The sequence below is a fragment of the Enhydra lutris genome, unplaced genomic scaffold (genome assembly GCF_002288905.1).
Source record: "Enhydra lutris kenyoni isolate GAN:26980312 unplaced genomic scaffold, ASM228890v2 scaffoldscaffold59, whole genome shotgun sequence".
Lineage (NCBI taxonomy): Eukaryota > Metazoa > Chordata > Mammalia > Carnivora > Mustelidae > Enhydra > Enhydra lutris.
The window spans coordinates 255,672-282,948 of record NW_019154143.1 but is presented as its reverse complement, the minus strand read 5'-3'; the positions used below and the strand labels follow the sequence as shown (position 1 = coordinate 282,948).

Sequence of the window (27,277 nt, the reverse complement as noted above, 5' to 3'; positions counted from 1 at the left end):
TGGAGCAGTGATGTTCTAGCTAAGGAAGATTAATGTGATGTGGATATGGAGGGTTCTTTTTTTTTTTTTAAGATTTTATTTATTTGACAGAGAGAGATCACAAGTAGGCAGAGAGGCCGGCAGAGAGAGGGGGAAGCAGGCTCCCTGCTGAGCAGAAAGCCCAATGCGGGGCTCCATCCCAGGACCCTGAGATCATGACCTGAGCTGAAAGCAGAGGCTTTAACCCACTGAGCCACCCAGGCACCCCCCCCCTTTTTTGTTTAGATTTATGTATTTGAGAGAGAGAGAGAGTGTGTGTGTGTGTATAGGGGGAGGATCAGAGGAAGAGTGAAAAAGAGAATCTCAACCAGGCTCCTTGCTTAGGACATGGGGCTTGGTCTCCCCACCCCGAGATCACGACCTGAGCCAAAATCAAGAGTCAGATGCTTAACTCACTGAGCTACCCAGGTACCCCTGGAGGGTTCCTTAAATGGAGAAGATACTGGAGGCAAGGACAAGAGAGAGGCTACTACATTAATTTGTGCAAGTAATTTGTTACGCACTCCCTATCCCTTGTAACTAGGAGAGGTGAGTACTGTTATCATCTCTTTGTGCAGATAAGGTAACTGAAGTCCAGTGAGGATAATTAATTCACCCAAGGTGGCAGGGACAGCCTGTGGTGGGGGCTGGTCCCAAAGTTCTGTTCTCAGTCCACTACACAAAAAAACCTTTTTTTTTTTTTTAAGATTTTATTTATTTATTTGACAGAGAGAGAGAGATCACAAGTAGGCAGAGAGGCAGGCGGGGTGGGGGGTGTTGCAGAGAGGCAGGCAGAGAGAGGGGGAAGCAGGCTCCCTGCTGAGCAGAAAGCCCAATGCGGGGCTCCATCCCAGGACCCTGAGATCATGACCTGAGCTGAAAGCAGAGGCTTAACCCACTGAGCCACCCAGGCACCCCCTGAATGGTTACATACATGAAATGGATGCATTGGACCAAGAGGAGGAGGATAATAGTAATTCATGTGGGTAGGGTTCAGGACCAGGTACGTACTTTCAGGGCCCTGGGCAAAAACAAGAGTAAGAATTTCAGGATCGTGGGCACCTGGCTGGTGACTCTTGATATCAAGGTCATGAGTTCAAGCCCCACACTGTGGGTGGAGCATACTTATTTAAAAAAAAAAAAAATAATTTCAATATGGAGTCAGCAGAGCATTACGCTAAAGCCAAGGTCCGCTCTGAGAGGTGGGCCCCATGTCACCACTGCCCATGTCGCACACAGTCCTGATTACTAAGACAACTTAACAAACCACCTCACAACTTAATGGCCGGAAGCCAGAACGTTGACCTTGGTCATGAGCGTGCAGTCTGGGCCTGGCTGTGGAAACCAGCATATGTCTGCTCATTCCGTGTGGACTGGGGCACCTTGAAAGCTGGGAGTTGGAATCACCGGAAGGTTTGCCCTCTCACCTGGATGGTCTCGGGCTGGGGGAGACGAGAGCAGCTGAAGGCCGGATCGGCTGCAGCTCCTCAGGCTTCTGCGGTTTCCCCACACAGTCTTTCCAGCGTGGCGGCTTCGGGGACGCCAGACTTCTTCCGTGGCAGCTCAGGGCTCCACAGGGGCCTATGTGCGTGTGAGGAGACAGAGGGAGAGTGAAGCAGAACCAGGTACAAGCTATGGCACCTTTTATGACCCACACCTTTATTTCAGCTCTTCGTTCGAAGTGAGTGGCTAAGTCCAGATCGTATGTAAGGAAAGGCAAATTAGACTTGGTCCTTTGTGGGAAGGCGGGTCAAGGAATTTGTAGACCTGTGTTGCAAACCAGAATATTTGGCCTAAGGAGGGAGTAGATTAGTGGAATCTGAGGGGTGCTTCCCCTTTATGCCTGAATTGCTCCCACCGGACAGTCCTCTTTTAAAAGGCAACTGCTAGTTGCCCGGATGATAGGTTTTGACAGCTCTGAGGGATTTAAATTACTCCAATGCCTCCTGTAGGCCCAGGTCCTGGCAGTAAACAGATGGGGTGGGGGTGCAGGAAACAATCTGAGGGCATCCAGGTGGGGAGACCAGGAGGGTGTGTGTGTGTGAAGCCACTGCAGAGCCAGCCAGGGAAACTTCTGGAGGGAAACGGGCGTTTGTGTACAAGCAGGCACTGTGCAAAATGTGTAGAATGTGTACAATCAGGTGTCACTGAACCCTTACCGCACCCCATGAGGGGTGCTCTCGTCTGCCTCACATAGATGAACAGCCTAAAACACAGAAGCCTCGTGGTTCCAGAGCCAGGCCTGGGGTTCAGGCCGCCTGAGGTTGGGGCCCATACCCTTCCCCTCTAGACTGTGTGACCTCTTCCTCAGTATCTCTGTTTCCCTGTCTTTCCCTCAATCACTGTCTAACATCTGTATCTTTTCTTATATATTTGCAAGCTTTAAGAAAAAAAAGGAGAAGTAATTCTACTTTATCATCTCACTTGTAAGATAGTGCCTCACACACAGTGGGCGCTTAATAAATAGTAAAGCAGCAAATAAATTTTATCTTCGTTCTACAAACTTATATTTCTATTTGCCTTCCCTGGAGATGCTCACCCTCTTGGTCTTCGGCCACAAAGGTTTTTGACATCTGTTGCAACCCAGGCTCTCTTCTGTGGTATCTAGTCCCAGGGTCTCTATGTGCCAGCATTCTCCTGGCTCCTTCTGGCCAGCTGGCCTTCTCAGCCATTATGTGCCTCTTCTTCTGTCTTAGATACTGGAACCCTCAGCTGAGCCCAGCCTCCACTGCCCCGCCTCCCAAGAAACCCAGCAGCACTCTGCACAGAAAGAACCAGGGCCCTCTGCCCCATTGACCTGTACCCTCTACAGCCACTGCTTCCAGAATGCTCGGGCACCCCATGGGCTGGAACTTCTCCCTGATCCTCCTGGCTCAGGAGCAGGCGTCTCAGTCTTGCATCTCCTCTCAGTCCCCAGGGGCTTTCTCTTGAGACTTCTGTCTTTCACCTCCTTGAGGCAGGCTGTGGTGAGTTCCCCCTCCCAAGAACTGAGGTAGTTTTGAACCCTACTTACACTCCCCTAGTCCTCTCTCACTTGTCCTGTTGTACTTGACTTACGGTGTCTTTTGTGATACAGAAGTTTAAGCCTTTGATATTTTCACATCTATTTTTTTCCTTTAAAAATTACAAGTTTGCAATATTTTTTTAAAAGATTTTATTTATTTATTTGACAGACAGAGATCACAGGTAGGCAGAGAGAGGCAGGCAGGGAAGGGGAAGGGAAGCAGGCTCCCTGCCGAGCAGAGAGCCCAATGTGGGGCTCCATCCCAGGACCCTGGGATCATGACCTGAGCCGAAGGCAGAGGCTTTAACCCACTGAGCCACCAAGGTGCTCCTGCAATATCATTTTTTAAAAAATTATTTGAGAGAGAGAGAGCAGAGAGAGAAGCAGACTCCCCACGGAGCTCAGAGCCCAATGCAGGGGGGTGGGGTAGGCCTTCCCCCCAATCCCAGGCCCTGAGACCCTGACCGGAGCTGAAACCAAGAGTCAGGTGCACAACCTACTGAGACACCCAGGCACTCTGCAATATTTGTCATTTTTAATTGCTCTGTCCTTTAATATGCTTTGCTTAGCCATTGCCTAAATATTAGCCATTCAGGTTGATTATGTTTCTTTCACTAATATGAATGGCATGGTTATAAATATCTTTATAATTCTTTTTCCATTTGAGTTCCTCCCTCTGTAATCCTCAGGATGGTATCACTGGGTCAGTTTCATGGCAATTACCATACATTTCCAGGTTGCTCTCTAGAAAGTGTCAGGTTTGCAATCCTTCAAACAACAGAGGCTTATCCTCACTGATTCAATTTCTTTAATGGTTATAGGACTATTAAAATTTGCTATTTCTTCCTCCATCAGTTTTGCTATCAAGCTTTTCTAGGAAATTAGCTCTGACCTCTAAGTTTCCAAGTTTCTGCTATTTCCGTAGTTATGTCCCCATGTTCATTGCCAATGTTCTTTCTTTGTGCCTTTTCTCTTTGTTCTTAATGTGTCAGAGGTTTGTCTATTTTATTAGTCCTTTTAAAGAAACACCAGTGCCTGGCTTTTCTCGCTCTTCTCAGTCGTATTCCTAATCTCTACCATCTTTTGTTTTTTCTTTATTTTTTTAAAAGATTTTATTTATTTATTTGACAGGCAGAGATCTCAAGTAGGCAGAGAGGCAGGCAGAGAGAGAGGTGGAAGCAGGCTTCCTGTTGAGCAGAGAGCCCGATGCAGGGCTCGATCCAGGACTCTGGGATCATGACCTGAGCTGAAGGCAGAGGCTTTAACTGAGCCACCCAGGCATTCCTCATTTCTTTAAGTTTATTCTGTCTTACTAGCTTATTGAGTTGGAAGCTTAACTTACGAACTTTTAGCACTTTCTTCTATTAGATGCTTTTAAGTCAATCCACTTTCCCTCTGATACTGCTCTACCCATCTTGTTTTCACACATATTTTCCCAGTATTATCCAACTCTAAGTATTTAACAGTTTCCATTATGATTTTCTTCTCTGAACCACATGTAAGTATGCCTTTTAAATTTCCATATATGTGGGGCGCCTGGGTGGCTCAGTGGGTTAAGCCGCTGCCTTCGGCTCAGGTCATGATCTCAGGGTCCTGGGTTCGAGTTCCACACCGGGCTCTCTGCTCAGCAGAGAGCCTGCTTCCCTCCCTCTCTCTTTGCCTGCCTCTCTGTCTACTTGTGATCTCTCTCTGTCAAATAAATAAATAAAATCTTTTAAAAAAATAAATAAATTTCCGTATATGTGAGATTTTTTGCATCATTTTTGTTGTTGGTTTCTATGTAATTACATGTTAGTCATATAATATAGCATGAGACAGAGTCTTGTTATTCACTGAACCATGTGCTCTGGCCCATTACTTGTCAGTTTTTATAAATATTCCACATGTATTGAGAAGAATATGTACTTGCTAGGGGATTGGTCTCTCATTTGTTCATTAGCTCAGGCATATTAAGTTTTTTATTCAACCTTCTACATTCTTACTCATTTTTAGTCTGGTTAATGTTTCAAATACTGGATGATGTCTATTAAATTCTCCCACCACGATGGCAGATTCGACTTTTCTCCTTGTAGTTCTGCTAGTTGTTTTTTTTTTTTTTTCAAGATTTTATTTTTTTAGAGCAGTTTTAGGTTCACAGCAAAGTTGAGTGAGAGGTACAGAGATTTCCTGTATACCTCTGTGCTCCCCCCTACATGCACTGCTCCCCCACGATCAACATCGCAGGCCAGACTGTGCATTCCAGACAACTGGAGGAACCCACACTGACACATCATCACTCAAAAGTCCATAGTTTACATCAGGGTTCATTCTAGAACATTCTGTGGGTTTGGACAATTGTATAATGACATGTCTTGTCATTGTAGTATCATAAAGAGTAGTTTCACTGCCCTAAAATCTTCTCTGCTCCACCTCTTCATCCTTCCACCCCAACCCATAGCAACCACTATTTTGACTGTCTCCACAGTTTTGCCTTTTCCAGAATGTCTTACCGTCGAAATCATACAGTGCATAGCCTTTTCAGATTGGCTTCTTTCACTTAGTAATATTGATTTAAATTCCTCTAGGGCTTTTCATGGCTTGCTAGTTCATTTTTTTTAAGATTTTTTTTTATTTATTTGACAGACAGAAATCACAAGTAGGCAGAGAAGCAGGCAGAGAGAGAGAGAGAGAGAGAGAGAGGAGGAAGCAGGTTCTCTGCTGAGCAGAGAGCCCGATGTGGGGCTCGATCCCAGGACCCTGGGATCCTGGCCTGACCCGAAGGCAGAGGCTTAACCCACGGAGCCACCCAGATGCCCCTAGCTCATTTTTTTTTTTTTAAAGAGTTTATTTATTTGAGAGAGAGGGAGCATGAGTAGGCAGGAGGGGCAGAGGGAGAGGGAGAAGCAGACTCCCCGCTGATCAGGAAGCCCGATGTGGGGCTCAATCCCAGGACCTGGAGATCATAATCTGAGCCGAAGGCAGGCGCTTTAACCAACTGAGCCACCCAGCGCCCCAATAGCTCATTTCTTTTTAGCACTAATATTCCATTGTCTGGGTATACCACATTTCCTTCCTTCCTTCCTTCCTTCCTTCCTTCCTTCCTTCCTTCCTTCTTTTCTCTCTCTCTCTCTCTTTCTTAAGATTTTATTTATTTATTTGACAGAGAGAGACAGCAAGAGAGGGAACACAAACAGGGGGAGTGGGAGAGGGAGAAGCAGGCTTCCTGCTGAGCAGGGAGCCCAGTGCGGGGCTCGATCCCAGGACCCTGGGACCATGACATGAGCTGAAGGCAGGTGGTTAATGACTGAGCCCCCCCAGGCAACCTACCACAGTTTATCTCTCCATCCACTATTGAAGGACATCTTGGTTGCTTTTCAGTTTTGGCAATTATGAATAAGGCTGCTATAAACATCTATGTGTAGGTTTTTGTGTGGACATGATTTTTTAGCTCGTTTCAATAAACGTGAAGGAGTGCAATTGCTGAATTTGCTGGGTTGTATGGTAAGAATGCATTTAACTTCATACGAAACTGCTTAAGTGTCTTCCAAAGTGGCCGCGCCGTTTTGCATTCCTACCAGCGATGAGAGGTCTTGCTGCTTCCCATCCTCTCCAGTGTTTGGTGCTGTCAGTGTCCTGGATTTTGGCCATTCTAATAGGTGTGCAGTGTTATAGCAGTTTTTAAAAAAATATTTTATTTATTTATTTGACAGAGAGAGAGCACAAGCAGGGGAAGAAGCAGAGGGAGAAGCAGAAGCAGGCTCCTGCAGAGCAGGGAAAGCCTGTTATGGGGCTCGATCCCAGGACTCCGGGATCACGACCTGAGCCAAAGGCCGTGGCCTAACCAACTGAGCCACTCAGGCGCCCATGGCAGTTTTTATTTTAGATGTTTTGAGGCTATGTTATTAGACATATACCATATGTCCATATACCATAGTTCAGAACTATGGTATCTTCCTAGGGTATTAAATTTTTATGAATTTTGTAATGACATTCTTTTATCTATGATAATGCCTTTCATCTTAAAGTCTAGTCTAATGTCTATAAAGCTGCACTAGCTTTCTTTTGTCTATTATTGCTTTTTTATTGTTTTATATATCCTCCCATCCTTTTTTTTTTTTTTTTTAAAGATTTTATTTATTTACTTGCCAGAGAGAGATCACAAGTAGACGGAGAGGCAGGCAGAGAGAGAGAGGGAAGCAGGCTCCCTTCTGAGCAGAGAGCCCGACGCGGGACTCCATCCCAGGACCCTGAGATCAGGGCCCCAGCGAAGGCAGCAGCTCAACCCACTGAGCCACCCAGGTGCCCTCCTCCCATCCTTTTGCTTTCAACCTGTGTCTCTACTTTTTAGGTTCATCTCCTGAAAATTACATATAACTGTATCTTGTTTTGTATGTATTTTGGTAATTTCTATTTCTTTTTTTTTTTAATATTTCATTTATTTATTTCACAGAGAGATCACAAGCAGGCAGAGGCAGGCAGAGGAGGGGGGTGGGAAGCAGGCACCCTGCTGAGCAGAGAGCCCAATGCAGGGCTTGATCCCAGGACCCTGTGATCATGACCTGAGCCCAAGGCAGAGGCTTTAACCCACTGAGCCACCCAGGCACCCCAGGAATTTCTATTTCTTAACCAATGAATTTAAAGAATTTATAGTTATGACCACCGATAAACTTAGATATATTTTTACCATCTTAATTTATATTTTTTTTGCCATATTTTTTTCATTTTTTAAGTTTCTCTATTCTTTTTTACTGCCTTCCTTTGAAATGATTTTTTTTTTTAAATTCCATTCATGGGGTGCCTGGGTGGCTCAGTCATTAAGCATCTGCCTTTGGCTCAGGTCATGATCCCAGGGTCCTGGGATGGAGCCCTACATCAGGCTCCCTGTTCAACAGGAAGCCTGCTTCTCCCTCTCCGACTCCCCCTGCTTGTGTTCCCTCTCTTTGTTGTCTCTCTTTCTGTCAAATAAATAAATAAAATCTTAAAAAATAACCCTGTTTTAATAAAAAAATAAAAAATTCCATTCATTTTTTTCTCTGCTGGTTTGAGGTCATACATTCTATTTCTTCCATTTCTGTTTTTTTAGTGGTTCTCCTTAAGACCTTTCCGTGCATATTTAACAAAGTTGCTCAATATGTCTACTCTCTTCTCAAACAACCATCCTCACCTTACATCTTTTTTTTTTTAATTTACTTAGTTGACAGAGAGAGAGATCACAAGCAGGCAGAGGGAGAGGGGGAAGCAGGCTCCCTGCTGAGCAGAGAGCCGGATGCGGGCTTGATCCCAGGACCCTGGGACCATGACCTGAGCTGAAGGCAGAGGCTTTAACCCACTGAGCCACCCAGGCGCCCCCTTACCTTACATCTTAATGTTGTCCAATATTGTAGTTTAGTTCACCATTTTTTGCTCCCTATATTAATGTAATTATCAGTCTACATTTGTTTCTATTTTCCCAAATACTTTCTGATTTTTTTCTGCTCACCATTTTTCCTTGCATTTCAAACCCTTCTGGGATCATTTTCCTTTTTCCTGCAATAAATCCCTTAGAATTTCCTTTAATGGAGGAATGTTGGTGGCAAATTCTCTAATTTGTTGTTTATTAAAATTGTTTTTGTTTCACCTCATTCTTGGAAGATAATTTTGCTGAGATGAGAATTCTAGAATGACAGTTCTCCCCCACGCCCCCCACACTCCCCCTTCTCAATGTGTTAAAATACTGTACTACTGTAACCTGGTATCACTGTTGCTGTTGAGAAATCAACTATCAGTCTAATCGTCCTTTTGGGGATTTGTCTTTTCCTTCTGACTACCTTTAAGAACTTCTCTTTTTTCTTGGTATCATATAGTTTCAGAATAGCTCTGGGTGTGTATCCTGTTTATTTAGCTTTCCTTGGATTGTTGGGCTTCCTGGATTCGAGTATTGTGTTTTTGCAATAGATTGGGGGAAATCTCAGCTGTTATATCATAGAACAGTGCTTCGGTCCCATTTCTCCTTCATTTTCCATGCCACTTAACCTGTGTTTTATATTTTCTGTCTTTGGCTCAATGAGCTACCTCCTGGATAATTTGTTCATTAATTCTCACATCATCTAACTTACTCATTGCATTTTAAAATTAATCTTTTCATTATATTTGTGGAAGTTATATTTGGTTCTTCTTCAAATCTTCTTGGTCATTTTTATGCTCATACTCTTTTCCCGTAGTTTCAAGCTTCTCTTTAATTTCTTGAAACAAATTAAATATACTTCATGTTCTTGGTATGATAATTCCAGTGTCCTTCTTTTGCAAGTCTGGTTTCACTCTCTATTGGTTAGCTGGCTCTCACTGACAGTGTCTTATTTCCTTGTGTATTTATGACTTTCTGGCTGTGAGGTCATGCTCCATGACCCTTTACCAATGGAATTTCTTTGGGGCATGAATTGGAATTGTGTTTCTCGGACAAGATGTGTATTTTCCTTTACTAGTTGACCGGAGGTACTCTCAACCAGGTACCACTTAAAATGCAAGCAATGTGCTTTGGCTTTTGAACCACAGTGGTAGCTTAGTTCAGGCCTTGGACCCACATTAGAGCAGGCTTGTTACAAATGCTCAGGGAAGACTTTATCCCTTCCACCCAGCACCAAGGTCAAGACAGACAAGATTTATGCTGCCCTCCCTTCTTTGTGGCACATTTACTTTTTCTCCACAAAAAAGTATGTATTGGGGCGCCTGGGTGGCTCAGTTGGTTAAGCCTCTGCCTTCGGCTCAGGTCATGATCTCAGGGTCCTGGAATCGAGCCCCGCGTCGAGCCCCGCGTCGGGCTCCCTGCTCAGCAGGGATCCTGCTTCCTCCTCTCCCTCTGTCTGCCTCTCTGCCTAATTGTGATCTCTGTCTGTCAAATAAATAAATAAAATCTTTAAAAAAAAAAAAAAAAGTATGTATTGAGTAGGGCTGTTTGAATCCCAGCTCTAGGTTGGGAATCTCCTATTAGTCTCCTCCCACTGGGTGGGTCCAACCTTTATCTCTGAGCTCTACTACTGCACCAGCCACTCCAACTGAGAGTGCAAATTGAGCAGGGTTTGGTTTGAAAACCAAAGCCTACTTCAAGCTCATTCCCCCTCAGGATTACCGTTGCCCTGTGCTTTCTGTTTCGCTGTACTCAGAATTTCTTACTTTCTTGCCAACTCAATGCATTTGTAAAGATACTTTCTATTTTTAGCCAGCTTTGTAATGACTTTCATTGGGACAGTTCCTATCATACTCCCAGACATGGAGGTTTGGATATTTTTCTAGATGACCCTTTCAGTGAGATGTGTCCACGGCAGTTGGGGTTAGGGTTAACCTAACCCTAGTCTAACCCTAACCTAACCTGCAGGCTCCCTGCAGAGCAGGAGAAGCCTGTTATGGGACTCGATTCCAGGATTCCCGGATCACGACCCAAGCCGAAGGCAGAGACCTAACCAACTAAGCCACTCAGGCACCATGGCAGATTTTATTTTAGAAAATCTAAAGCTGGGGTTTGGATTAACCTAACCCTAACCCTGAGGGCCCCCAGCTGATGATATGGAGATCTCAGTTCCAGCTCCCTCCCTCGGATGGGCCCGTGACTCGTTTTCTCTCTTGGGTGTGACAACTGGAGCTCAAGGATCTGTTTTGCAGCCAATGTTCATGAACACCTTTAGGGAACTGTGGTTTCAGCACCCATTTGGCCACTGTGGATTATGGACACTAATCAACTACATAGACTCATGATATCTTTTGGGTCTACGTATATGCAGAGAAAACTAAAGACAGTTTTTGTGCCTCTTGGTAGATTCACCTTCTTGTAGACTTCCATGTTTGGTTGTTTCTTCCTCAAGGCAGCTCTGCATAGCTACAGGCAGCCTCCCACATGCGTCTTCCCAGGGGCAAAGCCGTGTCCCTGCCCTTCCCCACCTCTCTGAGGCACTGGAATCCAGCCTTGCTGTGCTTCTGCACCTTGTTAGGGCTACGGAGCTCTTTGAGAATCTGATGAAACCGACAGGCTTTCCCTGGGAGAATTCTGTGCCAGCCAGAATGTCAGGGACCCTGACAGTGGTTCTATCATCTGCACCTGAGGATTTGTCTTCCTAGAGTTGGGGGGGGGTAGTCTCAGGCCTCAGCTATGGCGGGTGTGTACTTCCTTGGGAATTGGTAGGCTCTGTACACCTACCTGGGACTAGTCAGTAAGCTTCATGCTCTGTGCTTCTGACTGATCCTTTCTCTGACTCTTTTCATATAACCAAGAGCTTGTGTTGCCAGTGGGCCCGCACAGTGAAGGTCTAAGGGGAAGCTTTTGTCTTTTTCTTTTCTATTGGGATTTCCTAAGAGAAAAGAATAGGTCCTGGGGCCACCGTTGGCTTGACTCTGGTTTGTTTCAACCCTTACCTGAGTTTAGATCTGTTTCAAGGAGTCTGAGCCTTTACTGATTTGTTCTTGGGTGAGTTTTAATAAATACAGGCTAATAATCTGCCTCTGCATAAGTCTTGGTCTTTTTGTGACACTCTGCATTTCTGATCTGGCCTTTTTCTTAATGTCTCTGAGCTAGTTTCCATTTGCAAAGTGAGGAACTGGACTGGGGTAGATGTACTTGAATTGTCCTTCTCTGAGCACCTCCGGCTGGGGGGTGAGTGGGAGGATGGGGTTGGGGGATAGGCGGGGCACCACAGAGTGGGGGATGGGTGTGGGGAGGGACTCCTCCCCCCCAGAGCTGCTTCTGCCACAGCGGATCTGCTTTCCGTGCTTTACACACTGGGTCTGGAGTAAGATTTGTTTCCGGCAGATTCCACAGGGGATGGCTGATGTCTGTGTGGGCCTCCTCCCTGAGCAGGAAGGAGTCCTGTCACCTGGCTGTGGGTGGAGGCAGGGAGAGAAGCAGCTCCTGTCTAACCCTCCTGTCCCCTCACTCTGTGGCAGACATCCCTTCCCCTTGACTCCCTAACTCTGTTCCTAGTTCCAGTTCCGGCAAGGATGTTGTTACCTTTGGCAACAAGAATGTTAGTGCTGCTGCTGCCCCTGAGTCAGGCTGCTCCCAAGGACGGAACCGTGAGGTAATGGGCTCCAGAAGGCAGGGCCATAGGCTGGGATACAGGGAGTCTGGAGAGTCTGAGGGTGTGGTGGGCCCCTCTGGGAGGCAGGATCCTGGGGTGTATGCTCCTGGAGCTCTGTATCCACCCCCTTCCCCTGACCTCTGCCTCTGCCTATAGGAGTGCCCTTCGCAGAGCGGGCAACGGGACATCTTTGCTGGGATCAGTTCCTCTGGGATCCCAGGCCTCAGTTCTGAGGGGGTGTGAGGCTTGGGGAAGGAGCTGTGGGTCATCTGGGATCCGGGGCTTCAGTTCCGACAGGGTATGAGGCTTGGGGAAGCAGCTGTGGCCCGGGAAGGGGCTGCGCTCCTCTTCTCCAGACCTTCTGTGAGAATACCAGAGCCTTCGAGATCATTAGCAGATCTGTTCTGTTTTGTGTGCTCATCTGCCTCAAGGCTCCGGTGTGAAGACCACACTGGGTATGTGGGGTGTGGGGGGAGGGACAGAGAGCAGCAAGGCTGGCAGCAGGGACAGAGGCTGCCGCAGCGGCTCCTGCAATCTAGCCTCGCAGGTCTGGACTGATTTGGGTCAACCAGGCAGCCCCGTCCAGAACTGGGAGCAAACCTTGGGCTTTAAGGACTGAGAAAGAGCCTGAGCAGATGGAAACTCCAAAACCATCATGCATGCCCTCAGCATGTGTCGTGGAGCAGATCCGGTCTGTAGAAACCAGGGCAGTGCCTCCGGGAGAGTCAGAGACCTGCCCCTTGGCCCGGGCCCCAGAGCTGAAGGGTGACCGCGATCCCTGCTATCCGGACACCCACTCACTGTTTTCTTGGGTCTCCAACTTGTATCTACTAGGTGTGTCCTCATCTGGCCTCTAATCAGACACTTTATTTGGGTTTTCCCTTAACGTCTAAGTTAGGAATCTGTAAAAACAGTCCAAGGGAGTGAGGTTCTGCTTCTGAGACCAGAAGGGCCTCCGCCCCACAAGGGTTTTGCGGAATTTGAGAGAACAACGCCCTTTGGGTCTGGGGAGAGAACTCTGCCAGGAGCTTGAGGATGGGCAGCTGGTAGGCCGGATCCTTAGGGAGGCTCTTTGCAAGCCTGGCCCTTCTCTCTCTCCTCCAGGTTGGACCCTGAGGTGCAGCAGCAGCCCCTGTCCAACCCCTTCCAGCCAGGCCAGGAGCAGCTTCGGTGAGTGGGCTGGGCTGGGGGGTGGGGGTAGGCCTGGGTCTGCACGCTGGCCTCTGGGGCTGACTTTCCCCGTTTCTGGCAGGCTTCTGCAGAACTACCTACAGGGACTGGAGAGGATGGAAAAGGAGCCCGAACACATGACCCGGGAGCAGGGTAAGGGGTTGGGCACTGGGGCCAGCGGGCAGGGGCTCCGAGGCAGCACACCCAAGACTGACCCTGGGCCATCGGTCACCCCCTGCCTGTTCCTGATGTCTCTTCTGATCTGGCTTCTCCTCCTTAGTTCTCCTCTACCTCTTTGCCCTCCACGACTATGACCAGAGTGGACAGCTGGATGGCCTGGAGCTGTTGTCCATGTTGACCGCAGCTCTGGCACCTGGAGCTGCTGATTTTCCCATCGCCAACCCGGTAAGCCCCGCTGGCTGGTGGAGGAGGAGGGCTTCTCCCACGAAGGAGACTCAGCTGCTTGGGGCTTCAGTCTTTTTCATCATGACTGTTTTGGGGAATCCACTAGGAAAGAAGTGCTCTGAGCCTGCCTGGCAGGGAGGTGGGGAGGTGTGGGGAGGGTCAGGGCTCCTGGGAACATGTCTGTTCAGTGGATCCTGTACGGCAACTGTGTGCTTCCACAGGTGATCCTGGTAGTGGACAAGGTGCTCGAGACCCAGGACCTGAACGGGGATGGGCTCATGTCCCCTGCAGAGCTCATCAACTTCCCAGGAGAGGCCCCAAGGCACACACAGCCCGAAGAGCCCCCGGAGCCACAAGACATTGGGAGGCAGCCCCCATTAGCTAACAGCCTGCCAGGACAAGAGCTGCAGGGAGCCCTGGGTCCCAGAGAAGATGGGGGACAGGCAGAGGCCAGAAGGGAGTCCTCAGAGCCTGTGCAGGAGGCTGGGGGACAGGCAGAGGCTGAAAGAGAAGGCCCAAGCCCTGCAGCAGAGGCTACAGGACAGGCAGAGGCCAGGGACACTGTAAAGGATGCAGAGGAGCTTCCAGGGGAAACATTGGAGTCTAAGAACACCCCAAATGAGTTTGAAGTTCATGTTATTCAACTGGAGAATGATGAGATATGAACCTTGACGAAAGAGATCTGCACCCGCAGAAGTCTCAGTACCAGAACATGAGCCCCGAAGAGTGGGGCGTGTAGGCTGGGACAAGGACTGCCTCTTTGTCCGCTTCCTGGTCCCCAGAGGGGCAGCTCAGGGAGACCTGAAGTCGAGGGCAGCAGCTTTAGGGCCCAGTCAACCAATAAAGAACTGATGAACTTATCTGCTTGGGCCATCTACTTCCTGGTGTGGCTGGCCTGGCCTCAGGGACATAGGGGGTTGGGGACTGGACAGGCCTCTGGGAGGGGCTTCGGCTTCCCCAGTGGTCCCAGAGGGTGCTGAGACACAGCAGGAGGGCCCGCCTCTCCCTGGGGCCCAAAGGCTCCTCTTCCCCTTCCTTTGTGGTTCAGACACCCCAGACCCTCCTGCAGCCCCACGCTGGTCCCCCCCACCACCACGCCGGTCCTCCCCACCACCCTGTAGGAGCCCTCCCCAGAGTATCAACAAGATCTGCCACTTACTGAGAGCCCAGTACACTCCAGGCATCATGCCGGGCATTTTCTACATTGATTGTATCCTCACAATAATGCAGAATTAGCTCCATTTGGCAGATGAGGAAAATTGAGGAAGACTGAGTCAGTAACGTACCCAAGGAGACAGCACAAATTAAGTGGCAGATTTGAATTCAGGTGTGTCAGACTGCAAAGCCCATGGTCTTTAGCACAGTCTGGGGCCTCACCCTGCCCCAACTCCCTTACGAAACCTGGCTCATTCCCAATATGCCCTCAGGCCTGGTCTGGGTCCCAGGGGCACATCTGTGGACGAGGCACTGCCTTAAGGACAAGGTGGCCCCAAGGGTGGGGCTTCAGGCTCCGGGACAGTCACAACGGAGATATTTTTGGACCATGAAGCTGCCACCAAACCACAGAGTAGGCTCCCTGCCCACTGGCCTGTCAGGTTGGCTCAGCCATGGGGACAGTTTCGGAGCCACAGCCCAGGGATCCAGAGGAGATTTTCTCATGGCTTGTTAATTTGGAACGGTCCCTGGGTACAAGGAGACAAGCGTCCTCCCCAGCCAGGAAGGCCCAGGGTCTCTACCCATCCCCTGTGGCTCCTCTTCCCCAGAAATGGCTGGGTCTCCACCGAGGGCGCGGCTGGTGGCGAGTGGGGGGGGGGGGTGCTTCCCGCTGCTCTAGAGCGGGCTGCCCCCTCTGGGCCTCCGCAGGGAGGTTCATTGGAGGAACAGAGAAGACGAGGGTGAAGGGCTGTAGCATCAAAGCGTCTGGCATCCCCAGCCAAGCAGTTTGGACATCAAGGACAGACAGACTGGCTGAAGGAAGCGGGCCCTGGGGCGGGAGGTTTATTTGCTCTGTGGCTCAGCGGAGACACCAGGACACAGCGGAGCACCCCCCTCCCCGCCCCCGCGCCGCACCCCCAGCCTGCATCTGCCCAGGGGGTGTGCAGCGCAGATGCCGGGCTGCATGGAGCGGGGAAGAAGGCAGTGGTGGCTGGGAAGGCGCCAGCCTCCAGGGAGGGGGTGCTCTGAGCCAGGGCCCCCCCCGCCCCAGGGCGGTCACACGATGCCGTCAAAGCCCTGCAGGCCGCACTTCTTGCCGGCCACCTGGCAGCCGAACCTCAGCGCCTCCTGCATACTGTGCCCCTGGGACAGGCTGAAAATGACTGCGGCGTTGAAGGTGTCTCCGGCCCCCAGAGTATCCACCACCCGGGGCGGAGGGAAGGCGTCCGAGTGCAGCAGCCGTCCATCGGGGCCCAGGGCATCCGCGCCCTCCTCAGCCCAGGCGCAGACAAGCACTGCCCCTTTCCTCACACGCCCGTACAAGCCCCTCAGGGCCTCCCCCGCTGACCGGAACCCCAGGTGCTTGGCCACATCTTTGCTGACAAACACCTGCAAGCAGTGGACGAGAGGCTGACGGTCACCCTAACCTAGCCCGGCTCAGTCACTCACCTCCAGTGGCCCAGCGTTGCCCCCGTATTATATGCCGCTCCTCCAACACGGCCGCCTAAATCTCCAACGTAGCAGTTCCCTGACCCACAGGAATGCGTGTTCATACTCGCTCAAGATGTACTGGAACACAGCCCGGTAACCGGGCACAAAAGCCCCGGGTTTATTTGGTCTAAGACCAACGAATTTCCCTGCAGCTGGAAACCCAGAGCGAGCCTTGAGCGCCATCTTGCGGTGAAAGCCAGCACTGCCGAGTTACACGTCCGGCTCTCAGGAGCGGTTTGCTTTGTTTTGTTTTCCTGATAAAACTATTCCCCAAGGGGCGCCTGGGTGGCTCAGTGGGTTAAAGCCTCTGCCTTCGGCTCAGGCTCAGGTCATGGTCTCAGAGTCCTGGAATCGAGCCCCGCATCGGGCTCTCTGCTCAGCGGGGAACCTGCTTCCTCCTCTCTCTCTGCCTGACTACTTGTGGTCTCTATCAAATAAATAAATTTAAAAAATCTAAAAACAAAAACAACAACAACAAAAAAACAACTATTCCCCAGGTGCCTGGGTGGCTCAGTGGGTTAAGCCTCTGCCTTCGGCTCGGGTCATGGTCTCGGGTCTGGTTTCAGGGTCCAGGAATCAAGCCCCCCGTCAGGCTCTCTGCTCAGCAGGGAGCCTGCTCCCCCCCCCCCACCGTGTCAAATAAATAAATAAATCTTTAAAAACAAACAAACAAACAAAAAACTATTCCCTCTCGGTCTAAAATAAAGGGGCAGGGGCTGTAGAGCTCCCTCCACACCAGTTACACGTTAGAATCGCCAGAGTGAGTTTTGCTGAAAGATACTTCAGCCGAGCTGCACCCCTACCACTCAGCTAAAAACCTGGGGTGTGGCTCAGGCATCCAAGCCACGGGGGAGGCCCAACCAGCTCGGGCGATGATGCAAGGATTGTCCCGCAGAATTCATTCCATCCCAGCATTACCCAAATTTACCTTATGCAAGTCCCCTCCCCATCCTCCCTCAACCCTGAGTGGCTCCCACAGCATGCCACACACTCCAGAGTTGGAGGACACCCCGGAGAACTGTCCTAGTCCCTCATTTGACAGAGGAAAGGGCTGAAGAGGCCCGGAGAGGAGATGCTCCCATGCGGGGTGCTCCGTGGCTAGCTAGCAGCCCTCTGGCTGCTCTCACACCCACTGGGATGCAGAAATTTTGCTCCCTGGCCACCACCGAGGCCTGCAAAGGAGTCCAAAGCGGGGGGCCTGCCTCTTTGACCTCTACCTACCAATGACGCCAAGCCATTCCAGCTGTGGTGGGCGTTCCCAGTAACCAAAGGAACTGCTGGTTCCTTTAAGACCTAAATGAGAGGCACCTGGGCGGCTCAGGTGGTTGAGCGTCTGCCTTCAGCTCAGGTCATGATCCCAGGGTCTTGGGGTCCAGCCCTAGGCCAGACTCGCTGCTCAGAGGGGAGTCGGCTTCTCTCTCTCCCTCTGTGCTCTCTCTCATGTAAACACTTTTTTTTTTTTTTAAATCTTAAAAAAATATATAAAAAGCCACCCATATGAGCTGGATGTGGCAAGGGGAAGCTGCGTGGGCCACTCACCACATCTCCATAGCCAAACAGTTGGAACAGCTCCTCCCGGGGCTTCTCCACCTCCACAGACATGCGGATCTTCTGGGCTGGAGGCTGCGAGGCGTTGTGCTGTTCTATCCGCCGCAGCATCTTCACCTGCTCCGACGCGTTCCGGCCCTGGGGCGGGGCGGGTTGGCTCAGGACAAGCAGGGCCGGGCCAGGCCTCTGGCTCCTCCCTCACTCCCTGCTTGGACTCTGCATCAGGCGGAATAGGGGCGCCGGGAAGCTGGGCCGGAGCTGCATCCTAAGTTTCAAAATTCTAGAGCAGTCATTGACCTTGGAGACCTTATTGACCAGTCCCCTGATTTCATCGAGGAGGAGATAAAGGAATAAAAGATCTTTCTAAGGACGCATGGTGAATTAAAAGACAAGGCTAGGACTCGAACTCAGGATTTCTCCCAGTGTGGCTGAGGTGGGCAGCCCCTAAGGCAGAAAAGCACGGATCTAGGCCTGGAGCCAGTTTCCTGCTTCTGGTGCCTACATTCTGCTGTGTGAACCCAAGTACGATGCTTTCTGGGCCTTAAAACACAGAGCAAGATGGAGAGGGGATGAGGGGGCTTGGAGTCATTGATCTTGAGGGTACTTCATGGGTCAAAAAAACTAAGAAGAAGGTGGAATACGTGGAGGGCTGGCGGGTTGAGTCCCTCAAAACACAGGTAGGGCAGGACTTGCCTCAATGTGGATCCACTTGAACCGGGTCAGGTCAACCTTTTCAAAGTCTGTAGCAGACACATCTGGCAGGTTCCTAAGTCACAGGACAGGAAGGAGAGAGAAAAGGCATGGTAAGGTTGGCCAAGGCCGGGATCTCTAACTGGCCGCCAGGGCCCCCATGCCCGGTGCCACCTGCAGCATGGCCGGAAGCCGGATCTCCCACAAAGGCTTCTGAGGCTCAACTCCGGGACAGGCCCTTTCCAGGCTAACCTCCTGACCACTCCTTGCCCTACTCAGCTCCATCCAGACAGGGAGCTGGAGGCAGTTTGCTGGGGTGCCCTTTGGGTATTAACTAAGTTGTGAACGCTAATGCCGCATGGGTCAAGATTCAGTTGAGTAAGCTATGGAGACCACATCTCCCAGAATACTCTAAGAGCACCAGGGACTACAATTCCCAGAATTCCCCCTTGCCAGCAGCACAGTTTAGCTCCCAGCAGTGGCAGCACCAGGGTTCTAGGTTTGGCAACCCTGAGGTCAAGGCTGGTGCTTGAGGAAGAGTCTAGGTTTGGCTGACTTCGGTTTGGAGATCCGGGAAGGGTCAGCCTTGACCAGAGACCTACCCCAAACTATGCCCTCCCCTCTACATTCTGCAGCCGAATCTAATTAACTAGCTGTGTACCTGGGCCTTTCAGAGGCTGCTTGCCCGTTGGTAAGTGGTCCAAACCCTCCAGCCTGCTGCAGCTGGAGGTAATATGTGTGGATATCCCTGCACCGAGGCCAGTGGGCAACAAATGTTTCCCCTCTGAGCTCCTCTCCTCTTCCTGTGAATACCCACGTGGTGTCCTTGATCAAAATTGCAGATTGTTGCTTAATGGGCGGATGACTAGGACTGCCAAGGAGAAGGTCATTGCCAGCACATATGCCCACTCACTTATAAATGGGACACAGGGAGCCCAGAGACCACTGGCCATAAAGCTTGTTCTAATATAGTTACCCCCTCTCCCCCAGATCCAGGAGTCATGTTAGGCATGTAGGGACACCCTAAACCCCAAGACTGCTGGGTGTGGACCATCTTAGTCCTAACATAGTATCTGGCACACACTAGGTTCTTAGGAAACTAAACGTGTGGGATTCTTCAGGAGAGAATCTGGGACAGATGAGAAGGATCTGGGTCCACAGGGCCTCTCCCTGGTAGCTTGGGACTTTAAAGCGGATCCCTCCCCACTAGTTAACATGGCATCTGATGGCCCTGGTCTACCAACTCAATTATGCCCTTCCCTCTGCTTCAGTGATGGCGTGAATTGTGTGTGCTTTTGGCCTGGCTTCATTATGCAGGGAACTTTGTGGTGGGCTCATGTCTTCTGAACACCCAAACCCATCTCCTTAGTGCCATGCTGCAGGCTGGCGCTTCTGGGGGCTGAGCCCGGAAATTCCAGTGGGTCCCCATCAGGGCTTAAGATGGGTGGAATCCCATCTCCCATCCATCCCTCTCTCCTCAGAACAATTTCCCCCACATCCACTCCCGGGCTGCTGATTGACCAATTATGGAGGAATCACACCATGAATTATGTTTTGCACAGGCTTGCCTGCCCATCCTTGGTGTTGACCAAGGCCAAGTCATTGGAGCAAAGCACATCTCTTCCCACCTCACTTCTCCCCTAATTGAAAACAATTGAGAAATCACTGAACAGGTTGGCATGGGGACGATTTCTGGTACAAAAAGAAAGGCGGCTTGCCGGGATGCCCCGGTGGCAAGTGAGGGAACTGATTGGTGGGTTGTGCCAGGGCGAGGCCAGGGGGCCTTACGTGTCGTAGAGCACAATGGTGCGGGAGCCATTGGAGTTGTTGACGATGCAGCAAGAGCATGGGGTTTCCCCTCTGCTCTGCCAGGCCACCTGGGACACATCCACGCCCCGCTGCCTGAAGTCAGCCACTAGGAAGCTTGGGGTGGATTCCGAGTCAGGGGAAGGGCAAGGAGACACCGATTAGAGCCTATACGTGGCCTGGACCTCCTGCAGGGATGGGGAGGGGGTGCTGGAGCACGTGGGCCTCTGAGAGAAGAAGGGTCCTGTTCTGAGAGTTAGTGACGGCGACAGCGGCGGCTGGCAAGGCGCAGACTGGCATACAAACCTGTAGGCATGCAGGATGGTGCGGCTACCAGTGGCCTCGCTGATGATGACCGTGGAGATGGGGACAGAGCCCGTGGTCTGAGAGACTGTGTAGCGGAGGTCCACAGAATAGCGGCGGAGGTCATCCAGGACAAAACTGCCGGGATGGAGCACCCCGGGGTCGGGGGGAGGTGAAGCTCGACAAAGGTTTGGGGACTGGAGGGTCGGTGGCAGGACCGCTGGGGACCCTGGAGGCAAGCGGAGGGGGCCAGGAGGGAACTGGAAACCACCATGCCGCCCCAGGCTGTGCAAGGGGGCAGGAAAGGCAGGGGCGCATAGCCTGGAACTCAGTGAGAAAAACACCTAGGGACGTTCTTTTAGAGCCTGATTGAAGTAAACTCCAACCCCACACCTGTCCCTTTGGTCTGACTCAAGCCAGAAAGGATGTGCTGAAGTCCGTGGAACTGGATGGGGTAGATCTGGGGCCTAGAGCATGTGCGCCCTGTTTGAACAAAGCAGGCGAGGGCACCGTGGCCAGTTTCATGCAAAGCCTAGGCAGAATTAATAATTACCAAGGTGGTACTTTGCCCCCCAGCTGCCCTCTACACACTCATCCTTTCTGTTCTCTTCTCTGAAGGCCCCTGCCGTGCTGTGATTCCACAACCGCCTCCGTGATGCCCAGCCAGGAAGCGGTGCTGCCTTGGGGAGCCCACCCATAGCCCTCTCCTCTCGCTGCGCGGTGAGCCCTCCAGGCAGAGAGCTGGCTCCCAGGGCCTAATGCTCCGCACAGTGGAGCCCCTGGTCCGGGACTCTTACCCCAGGATCTCCTCCGATCAGCAGGAGCCGGAGGTGGCCCCTCGAGGAGACTGCACCCACAGAACAAGGGGGCCAGGCCCACGTTTCCTGGCCCTCTCTGGACACAGTATCCTGGGACCACTAGTCCAGCCACCATCCTGACCTTTCTCACTATGGCCGGACCCCGCTTCGGCAACACCGAAGCTGGACAATACAGACCAAATTGGGATCAGCTCGGGGCGTCACTCCTCATCTCACCCCTCAAAGATCCTTTAAATAGGAACTTCCCCAAAGCATACCAACTACGGTTTGGTTTTCCAAATGCCTTTTTGCACACACAGTGCCTGGCACATGGTAGGGGCTCATTAAATGTTTTGAGAATCCGGAGTGGCCCACCTCCCAGCATTATTGTTCCATAAAGGGGAGTCCACTACCCTGAGTGAGAGCCATGCAAAACTCAGGTTTTGCCTCTTGCTGGGAAGGAAGACAGCCACTGAAGAAAGTTAACAAGTGACCAGCCCTTGGCTCCAGGCCCTTCTGTCCCACCTCACAGGAAAGGCCCTTGTCTCCTGATCTCTTTCGTGCCCGTTCACCGAGAAAGGGAATCTAGCTGCAGCTCAGGGGGCTAGGCTTGGGCTGCAGCCCCACCCCCCGAAACCAGGGTTCAAAGGGCTGAGCTCCACAGGCCAGCAAGCTGGCAGCCTGCCCTAGTGCCCACAGTGGGCAAAGTGTGGGCCTCACCTCCTGATAAGCATTTGCTGAACTGGCAGTGCCAGGGGTCAAAGGGCTCTTGGGTCCCGGCAGCAGCCAACACAGAGAAAGTGTGGGGGCCTCCCGGCTAGTGAGCTGAGGCCTGGGTCTGGGCCCAGCGTTAGCACATGGCTTCAGGGTGTCCTCGGGCAGGGTGCTCTTGTGGCTTCAGTGAACAACAAGGACACAAGCACTGGTCCTGCCCCCTCAACGGGGAAAGGAACTGTGGGCCTGAACCCTAGGACCACGGAGACTGGACATCCCCGGGGGAGGATGGGTGCGGCACGTCCCTGACTGCCTTCTGCCGCAAGCATAGCCAGGACCACGGGGGATGGAGAAGGGCAAAGTCATATCCAGTGCAGAGTCTGTTGGAAGCAAGGAGGGAAGAGGTGGGAAGCTGAGCAGGCTCTGGAGAGGGGAGGAGGCAACAGGCTGTGGAAACGACAGCTTTAACAGAGAGCATTCACACCTGAGCCGCAGATAAGCCACGCCGGTCTAGGATGCTGGTACTCTACTCCGCCCCTCCCACTCTGGATCCAGAGTTACCCCCACACCCCATTTCTTACACCCTGCCCTCCACCCCAAGCCCCCCCTCCCCTGGGTCAAGACTTCCTTCTTTGCCCCCCACCCTGCGGGCAGGCCTTCCTGCTCCCTCCACCACTCACTCGGCAACGTGGCCCGGGGCCAGCGAGCCCATGAAGGCACAGGGGGCTCCGAGCAGGGACAGGACGGTGCAAGAATTGGATGCGTTCCCTCCGCGCTGCCATCTTTGGGACAAGCACCTGCAAAACACGCAGAGGGTCCCTGCAGCTCCGGTAGGCGGGGGCCAGGTGAAGCAAGGCCGGCCTCAGGGCCCTGGGTAGGGCCCATGACATGCATGAGCTGGGAGCTCTCCCTCAGAAAGCATCTCGCCCAGCCTTCTCATTTTCACGCACTCAGGTCCATCACAAAGGAGGGCTCCAGTAGGGTAACCCCATTCTCCCTTACGATGACCGGTCTCTCCCAGAGGCACAGAGCTGCCGTACCTTCAGCCCCGATTGCTGGAGAGCTCCAAGTTCCTCCTCTCACAGCTGTCAGATCGGCTCCCTGCTCCCGTCTCCGGGGAGCTCGCTTGAAAACTCAGGTTAAAATAAGTAAGACCAGGAGCAAAACTGGATATTGAGATCATTTAAGTGGGGGGTGGGGAGGGAAGGGGGAAGCTGACTTATGTAAGAATGTCAAAAGTTAAAGAGATTATTGGATGAAGACCAGTTTTTCTCCATTTTTTGGTTTCTCCTTTCTTTCAGCTTTATTGAACTATACTTGTCATATAACATTCTGTAAATTTAAGATACACAGCGTGATTTGAAACGGGGGTATTGCAAAATGATCACCACAGTAAGGTTTGTTAACACACCATCCCATCACGTGGTTACCTTTTTTCCTTTAGTTTTTCTCTGTCTTGACTGAAAATCTAACTCAAGGTGTACGCTGACACTGCCCGGAGGCTGCACCCGCAGGGCGTTGAGGTTACCAACAACAAAACTATGACTCTGGCACATCGAAGCACTATCATGGTGTCTCCCTGCGCACCCACAGTCCTGTGGGGTCAACAGCGCCTGGCTGCCGGTTCTGTTCTTCCAAAGAGAACACCTGTGGCCAGTTCCCATAAGAACCACTTATCAAGAGAAATTCACGAAGCAGAATTTTTGGGCTAAGTTATCCTGGCACAAAGACTTAATCCCGAAGTTCCCTTCGGTCTTGGGAAAAGGGGTCGATGACCTCACTGGGAAGGATACTAATTTGTTTTTTTTTTTTTTTAATTTATTTATTTGACAGACAGCGATCACAAGCAGGCAGAGAGGCAGGCAGAGAGAGAGGAGGAAGCAGGCTCCCTGCCGAGCAGAGAGCCCGATGCGGGGCTCGATCCCAGGACCCTGAGATCATGACCCGAGCCGAAGGCAGCGGCCCAACCCACTGAGCCACCCAGGTGCCCCGGGAAGGATACTAATTTGTAAAGGGACAAACAGTTCATGAGCTAGGAGCTTTAGAGAAATTTTCATGCAGATTAGAACAGGGGAGCTTCGCGGGATGTGACTGACTCTCGGGATCACATCCATAGTCAGGGACGGAGCGGCCATCCAAATCCAGTGGCCTGACTCCACAACCACAGCCACGCACTGTGTTGTGTAGTTGTGAATAGAACGTCGTTAGCCCCCAGCTTGGATGAGGTTTCGAAGAAAGGGGCTGCAATTTTACTTTGTGGAAAGCCTTCCGCGTCACACTGATACCCAACTTCCTGTGCAGAAATGCCCTGCTGAGTATGAGGACACTTTCTGGAAAGCTCTTCTCAGCCTGGACTCTGGGAGGAAGAGTCATAACTCAGGGGTCTGGCTGAGTTCCAGGTGGTGGCTCCTGAGAGTCCCCAGATCCTGGGGAGCCCAGGACCCTGGGACAGGTGGGGCTGAAATGCCTGGGCAGGTCTGGGTCCTCACTTGGGCTTGCTCTTCTGGGAGGCACAGGAGTCCAGGAGGTGGGCCAGGTGGGCTGGGCACGAGAGAGAGAGAGAGAGAGAGAGAAAGAGAGAGAGAGGTGCCCTAAGGACAACCACACCATTCTGCAGAGAAGAGCCATGGGTCTGGGGGAGGGGGAGGTACACCCTGAGAGCAGGGGACATGGAGAATATGGTGGGAGGTCTCTTTAGAGATGCCCCAGTGCCCACCTTCAGAATGAGCCCACCCTGGTGGGAGCTAGCAGGATCTCCTTATCCTAGCCTCTCCAGGTAAGTAAGCTCAAAGGGAATGGGACTGCAGCTGTTATTGAAGGTGGCACTCCAAGCCGGGTCTTCCCGGGGCCCATCAGTCCTCGGGAGGACCTGGGGCCTTGGAACCCACACTGTTCTCTTGAGAGGAGGCTGAACTCCTCACTGTGCCTGCATCCTGAGGCCGGCTGGCTTGACCTACCTAGGTCTGCAAAGCAGCCTACCCCTGTACCCCTCTCCCACTGCCCCTGCCCCCCTGGCAAGGGCTCTAACCTCTGGCAAACAGAGCAGCCCAAAGCAAAGGGTCAATTCCATGAGATGGGCAGCAGCAAAGGGAGAGGGAGCGCAGGAGATGACAGATGGCTGGAACACTAGATCCCTATGAATTGTAATTACTGCTCTGCCACTCATTAACTAAGTGGCCTTACAATAATTATTTAATTTCTCCACAGAGGTAGCTGCTTCCTCATCTGTAAGAAGACGATTTGACTGATCCTTACACATTTCCCATGGGCTGCTGTAAGGAAAGTATGGGACTGTGCTGGGTGGACCCAGAGCTTGCAGACTACCGGGGTCTCTCTCCTCAATTAGAAGAGGGAGAATTGGATATGGCTATGAGCGCTAGAGTGTCCTGAGTTCAACCTTGAACTAGCCTTTTATCCAGTTCTTGGCTGAGAAAGCTGAGAGCCAAGCAGCAAATGTCAGGATTCTAAGCACTAGACAGCACCAAGGGAAAGACCCGGATTCCGCCCCAGAGAAATGCCCTTCTGGGATTACAGTGTAATGGTGAGGTTCTTATTAAGAGTAAATACAAGGGCCAACGAGTGACTCTTTGACTTCTACCAGACAACCAAAAAAGATGTTGTTCATTGATTTTGTAAAAAGGACTTCTGGTAAACCCGTGGAATTTAGCACCAGGGAAACGTTGGTCATGGCACATGAACCGGCTTTATCCATAACCCACAGAAGTTCTAAATTTGCCTATAGTGCCAGCAAGCCCTGAAGCTAGAGTGAAGTTCAACACCATGGTTTGAGGGGTCCTTGCACTCTATCTGTGCATACTTAACATTGTAAGCTACCTCAAAATTTATTTAAGAAACAGATGAGATATACGTAGTAGATAAATTAGAAGTGACCACTGGTGAGAGACAAGTGCGTTGGTCTTTTGGTTAAAAAGAAAGAAGCTGGTCCTGCCCCTTATTAGTTACATGCCCTTGGATAAATCACTTCATCTCAAAAGAGCTTCTAAAGGGGGATAATGATTCCTGAGACGGGAACTGGCCAGCACAGTGCTATGCAAAGCCTGGGTCTTACTATTAAAGGCCTCAATTCTTTCCCCAGGTCCTCTGAGGCGGAGGGCACGGGATACCAGCTCCGGAGGCTGACCTCAGCCCCGCAGACCTGGGGTTGGGGTCTTGGCTGCCGGGCTCAAACACGGGGCTGCAGCGGCCCCAGGAGTCTCCGAGGGGCCCGGGCGCCCCTACCTGCTGTCCGTGTCCTCCTCCGGGTACTTGTCCACTACATTGATGACGTCCAGCACCACCAGCCCCACGCACAAGATCTGCTTGTCTTCCATGAGGCTGCGCCCGGAGCTTTCTGCCGCCTGGCTGACGGGGTTCCTCCTGGGCTCTGCCTCTTACCCCAGAGGATTGCGTCCCTGCTCCTGGGGTTGCCTTGGCTCCTCCTCTGCGTCCCGAGCTCCTCCCCCAGGGAGCCTGCTGCAGCCTCCCGCAGGGAAAGAAAGGAGCAGGGCCCTTGCTCCTCACGCCCACGGATTCAAGCGGGCGTGGGAGCGCAGACCCCGAGGTCTTGATCCCCGGCTTCCCCTTAGCAGGTGGCGTGGCCCAGCAGATGGCAAGGCCTCCCACTTCTCGGCCTCAGTTTCCTCACTTGTCAGACAGGCTCGGAGCTAATGCAAACCTCTCTAAAGCGCAGCTAGGCCATCTTCTGAATGCAAAAAAAGGGCAGTACTAAGGCACCCTCTGCCCCTCCCTCTCCTGCACGGGTGCCTCGCACTCCAGGCCCTAGACCCACAGACCTGAGCCGGGCCTCGCAGTACCGGCCCGACCCTTTCAGCCCCAGCCGTCGCTCGCGCCGTCTGCGCCCCGCCCCCGGGGCCCAGCCAGTCCCAGCTCGAGGCCCCGCCTCCGTCGCGGAGCCGCGGGGGCCGCTAGGTGAGGGGCGGCGGTCACGTGACGGGAGTCGGCTCCGAGGTCCCCCTGGCGGACGCCAGCGGAACCGGCATTCGGCGGAGGAGGGCCGCGGACCGCGCCTCTCTGCGCGGGCGGGTGCACAGCAAGTGCTCGCGGAGCCACCGAGCGGGGAGATGGGGCGACCACGACAGGGAACCCAGAGATCCCCCCTCACCCCGTCGCCTTTGTACTTCTCTCTACCCTTG

General features: G+C 51.9%; 2 protein-coding genes across 4 annotated transcripts; one reads left to right on the top strand and one right to left on the bottom strand.

Annotated features, from left to right (window-relative positions):
- Positions 1–1,483: 1,483 nt before the first annotated feature.
- On the top strand, positions 1,484–14,414 carry LOC111158485 (cell growth regulator with EF-hand domain 1). Its single transcript, XM_022520529.1, has 6 exons — positions 1,484–1,643; positions 11,949–12,045; positions 13,150–13,215; positions 13,298–13,368; positions 13,496–13,620; positions 13,842–14,414. The coding sequence occupies exons 2-6, from the start codon at positions 11,966–11,968 to the stop codon at positions 14,283–14,285; spliced, it is 786 nt and encodes a 261-aa protein (XP_022376237.1). The 5' UTR covers positions 1,484–1,643; positions 11,949–11,965; the 3' UTR covers positions 14,286–14,414.
- Positions 14,415–15,706: 1,292 nt separating this feature from the next.
- On the bottom strand, positions 15,707–26,974 carry LOC111158431 (ketohexokinase). Of its 3 annotated transcripts, none has more exons than XM_022520444.1 (6): positions 26,364–26,974; positions 22,805–22,921; positions 20,293–20,427; positions 18,508–18,580; positions 17,806–17,952; positions 15,707–16,164 (listed from the first exon to the last, which is right to left on the bottom strand). In XM_022520444.1, the coding sequence occupies exons 1-6, from the start codon at positions 26,453–26,455 to the stop codon at positions 15,832–15,834; spliced, it is 897 nt and encodes a 298-aa protein (XP_022376152.1). In that variant the 5' UTR covers positions 26,456–26,974; the 3' UTR covers positions 15,707–15,831. The 3 variants fall into 3 exon arrangements, with proteins under 3 accessions (XP_022376152.1, XP_022376151.1, XP_022376153.1); XM_022520443.1 differs by lacking the exon at positions 20,293–20,427 and adding an exon at positions 20,617–20,751 and having other exon boundaries at positions 26,364–26,935; XM_022520445.1 differs by lacking the exon at positions 20,293–20,427 and having other exon boundaries at positions 26,364–26,935.
- Between the last annotated feature and the right edge of the window lie 303 nt (positions 26,975–27,277).

What these genes read in the sequence shown, in the direction of transcription:
- LOC111158485 (XM_022520529.1), top strand. Translation starts at nt 11,966, where the DNA reads ATGTTGTTACCTTTGGCAACAAGAATGTTAGTGCTGCTGCTGCCCCTG. An exon ending in CCCAAGGACGGAACCGTGAG is followed by an intron (nt 12,046 to 13,149) that starts GTAATGGGCTCC and finishes TCTCTCCTCCAG; the next exon opens with GTTGGACCCTGAGGTGCAGC. An exon ending in ACACATGACCCGGGAGCAGG is followed by an intron (nt 13,369 to 13,495) that starts GTAAGGGGTTGG and finishes TCTCCTCCTTAG; the next exon opens with TTCTCCTCTACCTCTTTGCC.
- LOC111158431 (XM_022520444.1), bottom strand. Translation starts at nt 26,455, where the DNA reads ATGGAAGACAAGCAGATCTTGTGCGTGGGGCTGGTGGTGCTGGACGTC. An exon ending in GAGGAGGACACGGACAGCAG is followed by an intron (nt 22,922 to 26,363) that starts GTAGGGGCGCCC and finishes CGTGTTTTGCAG; the next exon opens with GTGCTTGTCCCAAAGATGGC. An exon ending in GCCCCGGGCCACGTTGCCGA is followed by an intron (nt 20,428 to 22,804) that starts GTGAGTGGTGGA and finishes ATCCACCCCAAG; the next exon opens with CTTCCTAGTGGCTGACTTCA.